General features: G+C 47.5%; 1 protein-coding gene across 4 annotated transcripts in view; it reads right to left on the bottom strand.

Annotated features, from left to right (window-relative positions):
* The window catches only part of ABHD3 (abhydrolase domain containing 3), a 68,658-nt gene extending 62,290 nt beyond the window's left edge, over positions 1 to 6,368 (bottom strand). For all 4 annotated transcript variants that reach the window (XR_002730773.3, XM_023207802.3, XM_023207801.3 and 1 more), the window contains exons 1-3: positions 6,089 to 6,368; positions 5,184 to 5,347; positions 3,924 to 4,106 (exon numbers count right to left, since the gene is read on the bottom strand). Coding sequence is in view for 3 of the 4 variants with exons in the window: in XM_023207802.3 (XP_023063570.1) it covers positions 3,924 to 4,106; positions 5,184 to 5,347; positions 6,089 to 6,250 (509 nt within the window). In the remaining variant the exon portion in view is untranslated. The remainder of the gene's footprint in view (positions 1 to 3,923; positions 4,107 to 5,183; positions 5,348 to 6,088) is intronic.
* Between the last annotated feature and the right edge of the window lie 746 nt (positions 6,369 to 7,114).

Genomic DNA, 7,114 nt, shown 5'->3' with positions numbered 1-7,114 from the left:
GTCTCGGCCTCCCAAAGTGCTGGGATTACAGGCTTGAGCCACCGCGCCCGGCCCTCTAACTCCTAATCTCAGATGATCCACCCACCTTGGCCTCTCAGACTGCTGGGATTACAGGCATGAGCCACTGTGCCTGGATGACATAAACATTTTCTAAAGACCCACTTTGTGCAGGGCACCCCATCAAGTACTTCACACTTATTTTTTTTGAGATGGAGTCTTGCTTTGTCTCCCAAGCTGGAGTGCAGTGGCACAATCTCAGCTCACTGCAACCTCCACTCCCCAAGTTCAAGCGACTCTCATGTCTTAGATTCCTGAGTAGCTGCGATTACATGCACACGCCACTATGCCTGGTAAATGGGGTTTCACCACGTTGACCAGGCTGGTTTCGAACTCCTAACCTCAAGTGATCCACCCATCTCAGCCTCGCAAACTGCTGGGATTACAGGCATGGGCCCCTGCACCCCGCCTACTTTACACATTCTAACAACCCTGTGAAGTAGATGAGAACACTGTGATGAGGAATGTTAAATTAACTGTCCAGGGTCCCTCAGAAAGTGGCAGTTCCAACATCTGAATCCAGCTTGACTCCAAAGCCCAAGCACATTCCTTCATATTACACAGCTTTTCACAAGCCCTGTTACCTGCTAGATCCCATGCTACAGTACCAATGACTTAGATCATTTTGGTACCTAAAGACCCAACTCAGCCTTGTGCCAAACTTCCAGATCTATTTTTATTCTTAGCAGTCTTTAAAACTACCTGGCTTTCTGTGGTAGGTTGCAAAAACATCTTGAAGCTCTTCCTTTCAAGAGGCAGAGTCTATTTCCCTACTCTTTGACTCTGGGCTGACCATGTGACTTGCTTTGACCAATAGCACTGTGGGAGTTCTCAACCTGGGTCTCAAGAGGCCCTGCAGCTTCTGCTTTTGTAATTTAAAAAAATTTTTTTGAGACAGAGTTTCACTCTTGTTGCCCAGGCTGGAGTGCAATTGCGCAATCTTGGCTCACTGCAACCTCCGCCTCCCCGGGTTCATGCGATTCTCCCTCAGCCTCCTGAGTAGCTGGGACTACAGGCACACACCACCATGCCTGGCTAATCTTTGTATTTTTAGTACAGATGGGGTTTCACTATGTTGACCAGGCTGGCCTCGAACTCCTGACCTTGTGATCCACACGCCTCAGCCTCCCAAAGTGCTGGGATTACAGGCATGAGCCGCTGCACCCGGGCAAAATCCGGCAACCTTTAAAAGCAACGGACAAAAGGTATGTGCACTGGCAACTCCAGGGCTTATAAGACTCAGTCCTTGGAGTTTCGACCACATTGTTTTTATTTATTCATTTATTTTTTTGAGACAGAGTCTCACTCTGTCACCCAGGTTGGAGTGCAGTGATGCAATCTTGGCTCACTGCAACCTCTGTCTTCCAAGTTCAAGCAATTCTCCTGCCTCAGCCTCCCAAGTAGTTGGGATTATAAGCATGCACCACCATGCCTGGCTAATTTTTTTTGTATTTTTAGTAGAAACGGGGTTTCACCATATTGGTCAGGCTGGTCTCGAACTCCTGACCTTGTGATCAGCCCACCTCGGCCTTCCAAAGTGCTGGGATTACAGGCGTGAGCCACCATACCTGGCCCCAATTTTTTTTATTTTTATTATTTATTATTTATTTATTTATCTTTATTGAGACAGAGTTTTGCTCTTGTTGCCCAGGCTGGAGTGCAATGGCACGATCTCGGCTCAATGTACCCTCTGCCTCCCAGGTTCAAGCAATTCTCCTGCCTCAGCCTCCTGAGTAGCTGAGATTACAGGTGCCTGCCACCACACCTGGCTAATTTTTGTATTTTTAGTAGAGATTGGTTTTCACCATGTTGGCCAAGTTGGTCTCGAACTCCTGACCTCAAGTGATCCACCTGCCTCAGCCTCCCAAAGTGCTGTTATTATACAGGTGTGAGCCACAGCACCCAGCCCACATTGTTTTTTAAAAGCAGTTCTAAGTCTTGGGAGACAGCTCAGGCCAAATCTAGAAGCAGTAATTTAAATATGTACAAAAGACTTTATGCTCTTCTGTACCTTCTGAGGATAACTTTTAGCCCCCCCCCCCAAAAAAAAAAAAAAAAAAAAAAAAAAGGAACCAGGCCGGGAACACTGACTCACGCCTGTAAGTAAGAGACTGCAGTGAACCATGATCATGCCACTGCGCTCCATGCTAGGCAATAGAGCCAGATTCAGTCTCACAAAAAAAAAAAAAGGAACCAAGCTTCACATCTAACTGTATGGTGCTTAAACATGGAATGATGATGATTTCCTACTACTGCTAAGCGAATTTCTTGAACATAATTCTTTTTTTTTTTTTTTTAATTTTATTTTTTGAGACGGAGTCTTGCTCTGTCGCCCAGGCTGGAGTGTAGTGGCCGCATCTCAGCTCACTGCAAGCCCCGCCTCCCAGGTTCACGCCATTCTCCTGGCTCAGCCTCCCGAGTAGCTGGGACTACAGGTGCCCGCCACTTTGCCTGGCTAGTTTTTTGTATTTTTTAGTAGAGACGGGGTTTCACCGTGTTCGCCAGGATGGTCTCGATCTCCTGACCTCGTGATCCACCCGTCTCGGCCTCCCAAAGTGCTGGGATTACAGGCTTGAGCCACCGTGCCTGGCCCTTGAATATAATTCTTCAACTTCATATCATAGTTCTTGAGAGAATGTTACTTCATGGACAAAATAGGCTATTATTTATAAAAGATCAGAATTAACTTGTTAAAATTGAGTTAGCTATTATGGAATTTTCCCCTTCATATCAAACATCAAAATGTTCTTCCTTTCCTTTTTTTTTTTTTTTTTTTTTGCCCAAGTTATCACTCTGTCATCCAGGCTGGAGTCCAGTGGCACGATCATGGTTCACTGCAGGCTCTACCTCCTGGGCTCAGTTGATTGTCCTACCTCAGCCTTGTCAGTAGCTGGAACTCTAGGTGCATGCCACCATGCCCGGCTAATTTTTGTAGACACTAGGTCTCACCATGTTGCCCAGGTTGGTCTTGAACTCCTGGGCTCAAGCAATCCGCTAGCTTTGGCCTTCCAAAGTGCTGGGATTACAGGCATGAGCCACTGTGCCCAGCCTAAAATTATTTTTTTAAGGTAAACTTACCATCCGCTTTTAACACAAGTGTTTCAAGTTTAACAAAAGATACAACTCTACTTTAAATACAACTCAGAGTGTTCCATTACAATAATTACCATCAGCTAAAAAAAAAAGTCTGCAGCACAAAAAAGCAGTACCTTTTATTATGACTCTACTTTAAGATTCTAGAGCTGAACTTGAAACTTACAGTTGCTAAATCACTTGCAAAAAAATTAAATTGTACGTGGTGACTGAGCTTAATAATGATTACTCAGAAAAGCTGTGGCATCATCAACTGGAAACTAGCCAAGTGCACCTGCAAACTCAGGTGGTCAGAAGAGGCAGAGATCATCTTTGATAAATAGGGATGACCTATAAACTGATTCTGAATATTTTTTGCACTTGGGAGCTGAGCCAGGGTGACAAGATTAGTGAATCCGGGCCCCAGAATGTGCCATGAGGGCCACTGTGTACTCTCTCAGGGGTTTGTAATTGCTGTTCTCCCTCCATAACATTCTCTCCATTGGGGTGGGGGTGGGGGGCAGGGCTCAGTCAATGCTCTGATGAGTCTAATTTCATTCATTAATTCAGCCTAAATCTGCAGGGTGCCTACTATGCTAAGTGACATTTCTTGTGAGATGATTCAGTTATGCATCTTCCTGAAAAAAGAGGAAAAAAAGAACGCAGAGAAAAATAACTTAAGGGACTGCTTTTCTATGCAAGAAGTACTAAGTATTTCCGAAACAAACATGTAGATCTATTTGTACTTCATTTGGAATGGATCAAGCGGAAAAAAAGAAATCTTTTACTGGTACCTGTATCCTAATTCTTCACTGAGATGGATCATATGAAGGATATATGACTCCTTGCTTGTTCCAGTGAGGCCAGGTAACAGTAAGATAGTAGGTCTCGTGCTGGCATCCATATAACACGTACTGTTATCATTATCAAACCAGTCCAGTGAAATCTGTCCTCCATCTGCAGTTTTAATAAGTTCACTGAAAGGAATAATTCAGAAGACATTACTATTTACATGTTTTAAGTCATGTCTTAATTTTGTTTTAATTCTAAACACATGACATTACTTGGTCATCGAAAAATAACATTTTTCCAGCATTCATGAACACATACCCATATCTCGATCTACATATCATTTTCTTTCATTAGAAGGATTTTATGAAGATTAGTACCATCAAGTACTTCCAGCAACCTCCGTACAAGGTCGTATATAAAGAAGAACTGCGAATTATTAACATAAATGAATACTTACTCACTACTCTATAACACCCAGCATTCAACCCTTGTTTGATTGAGGTCACTCAACTAACGCGACAGGGAAGTCTGAATAAGTAAAATGCTGATCTAATCTCTGACCACCGCTCTAGCTCTTCGGACTCAATAATGCAGTCTCCCTGTATAGTATACTTCAAGATTTTCTTCTGAAATAATTTAAAGTTATTTCTCACATAGTATTTATAAACTTACAGAATTTTCCCAAACAGTGCAAGTTCCAGGCAACAAAATAAACTCCAGAAGGATAGATGACTAAGGGAAATTAGTAACAGGCACCATTTGAATCTGGTTCCTGATAAATCCTGGACCGTATCTTTAACACATCAAGAGCTATTATCATCAAGATCCCATTTGCCTGTCAATAGGAAGTCATTTTACACCAATCAATGGCCCAAAACCCAAATTAAGAGGCATCCTTCTCGCCCCACCCCCACCCCCAGTATCTGCTACATATCAATGAATGAATGCAGATCATCAAAGGATCTGGGTCTTTTTGACAGATGTATGACAAACTGCGAGACAGTAATCCCCAAACACTTCTCTCATCCTAAAAATAAACTATTTACATCAGGTCGGGGGTTAGGGCGGGGACCAGGAGGCAAATACCTGAGTATTTTCCTGCAGCTGGGGGTGGAGCCGGGGACATACCCTCCATTTTCATTCCCTCTTTCTGTTCTATATACTTCCTAAAGCAGAGATTCTATTAACCAAGAACTGGGAATCAGCAAACAAACAAAAAACTGTGATTTTGCAGAAATGACTGAAAACGGAAATTCACTTACTTCCTGTACTGCACCGGGGGCTTCGAAGTGATGAAAGGTCTAAGCAGGGTCTGTCCTCGACTCTCCCAGCACCAGACCGTCGGGTAGTACGTTTCTGTCACCACGGGACAGTGGTCTTGAAGGAAGCGGCTGAAACTCTCACCCCCCGTCACTAACTGGGGTTTCTGAAGGGAAAAGCAGTATCAGAGAAGGGCCCAGAACAAAGTTTCTGCCAACCGTAAACCAGAAACCGGTAAAGACTTGTCGCTCGCGCGCGCGCTCCCTCCGAATTACATCTCTTTCTGGAGGGCTGACGCAAATAATTCAGTCACAGAGGACTGAAACGGGGGTTTCGCCAAAGCTCCGAGGGGAAGGCAATTGTTTGTTTGTTTTTACCTCCGCCTCCCGGGTTCAGGGGACTCTCCTGCCTCAGCCTCCCGCGTAGCTGGGATTGTAGGCGTCCGACGCCACGCTGGGCTAATTTTTTGTAATTTTAACGGGGGTTTCACCGTTTTGGTCAAGCTGGTCTCGAACTCTTGGCCTCAAGTGATCCACCCGCCTTGAGCTCCCAAAGTGCTGAGATACAGGCGTGAGCAACCGTGTCCTGCCGGGAGTCATTTTCAAAAGCGCCACGGCATTCCAGAGTGCGCCGCCGGCTTCGCGATCGGCGACCCGGCAGCGCCGCAGCGCGGAGGTCAGCAGGGTCCAGGCTGCGCTCCCAGGACCGCCCGGCCGGGACCCCCAGGGAGCGGGCGAATGGGCGGGAACTGTCGGATTTCCCGCTCGTGCTCGTGGCGACCGCTCAGGAGCAGCTCGCCGCCTGTCCCCGGGGCTGCCGACCTTCCCTGGCCGCACAGTCTCACACTGCGCCTGCGACCCTCGCTCCGGGCCCAGCAGCCCGCGGCCCTGCGCCACCCCCGGCTCACCTTGGCAATGCTGCTCAGGTAGTAGCAGGCATAAGCGACGCTGAAGCCCAGGATGAGGGATAAGCCCACCCCCGAGCCAAAGAACCCCACCCGGACTTGGTGCTCCAGGTAGAGGGAGAGCTCCTGGGACAACATCCGCAGGTCCATGGCCAGGCGCTGCATGACCCCTGGAGCGCTGCGCGCCGGCGCTGCGGCTGGAGCAGAGCCGGCCGGCGCGGGCGAGAGCGGGCGCGGCGCCGCCGCCTACCCCCGACTACAGCGTCTCCTGTGGGGCGGAGCGGCCCAGGGAGGCGTAGCCTGAAGCTTCGACCGCCGCCGGCTCCGCCCCGGCTTCCCGGAGCCGCCCCCACTGCCAGCCACTCAGGAACCTTCCAGAAGCGCGGTTCCAAGACCGGCCACCGGGAGGGCGGGCGGATCGGGGTCTCCAAGCGAGGTCGCGGTCGGCGACGTTGAGTCCCCAAGAGTGGGCGGAGAACTGAGCCGACTTCGGAGATGGAGACCGGCCAGGCAGCGCCGGTTAAGGTCCCGCACCTGCTGCCCCAGTGACCTTGAATGATTCCGCTCTGCGGCGGGTGTCCCTAAACTAGAGGTTTAGAGTGCCAGGGAAGTGTGCCTTGCATTCAAAGATTTGGGGAGTTAATGCCAAAGATATGTTAGCAGATAAGAATCCCACATCCCCTAGACGTTTGCGTTGGTCCTCAAGACTATGGAAAGAGAAAAAATATTCTATGAACGTTCAACAGTGAGGACATCACACTCGACTCTGAATCACTCTGTGAATCTTTTTAGTTGCTAAGTGCCACTTAAATGAGAAGTGGTCTCTGAAAATAAATGAAAAGGTCTAGAATAGTAACCGGGTTCAATTGTTAAAAGCCTATTTGTGGTTCATTAATGCTTTGAATTTAGAGACTTACGGAAATTCACACCGATTACCTAATGTACGGACAAGGAACCGTTTATGAAGTAGGGTCTCCTAGGCTTATTTATGGCAATATGATAAGTCAGTGTACTTACCGGTATCTGAAA

The sequence above is a fragment of the Piliocolobus tephrosceles genome, chromosome 18 (assembly GCF_002776525.5).
Source record: "Piliocolobus tephrosceles isolate RC106 chromosome 18, ASM277652v3, whole genome shotgun sequence".
Lineage (NCBI taxonomy): Eukaryota > Metazoa > Chordata > Mammalia > Primates > Cercopithecidae > Piliocolobus > Piliocolobus tephrosceles.
Note: the sequence above shows the minus strand (reverse complement) of the source record. Positions and strands in the feature narration are given on the sequence as shown.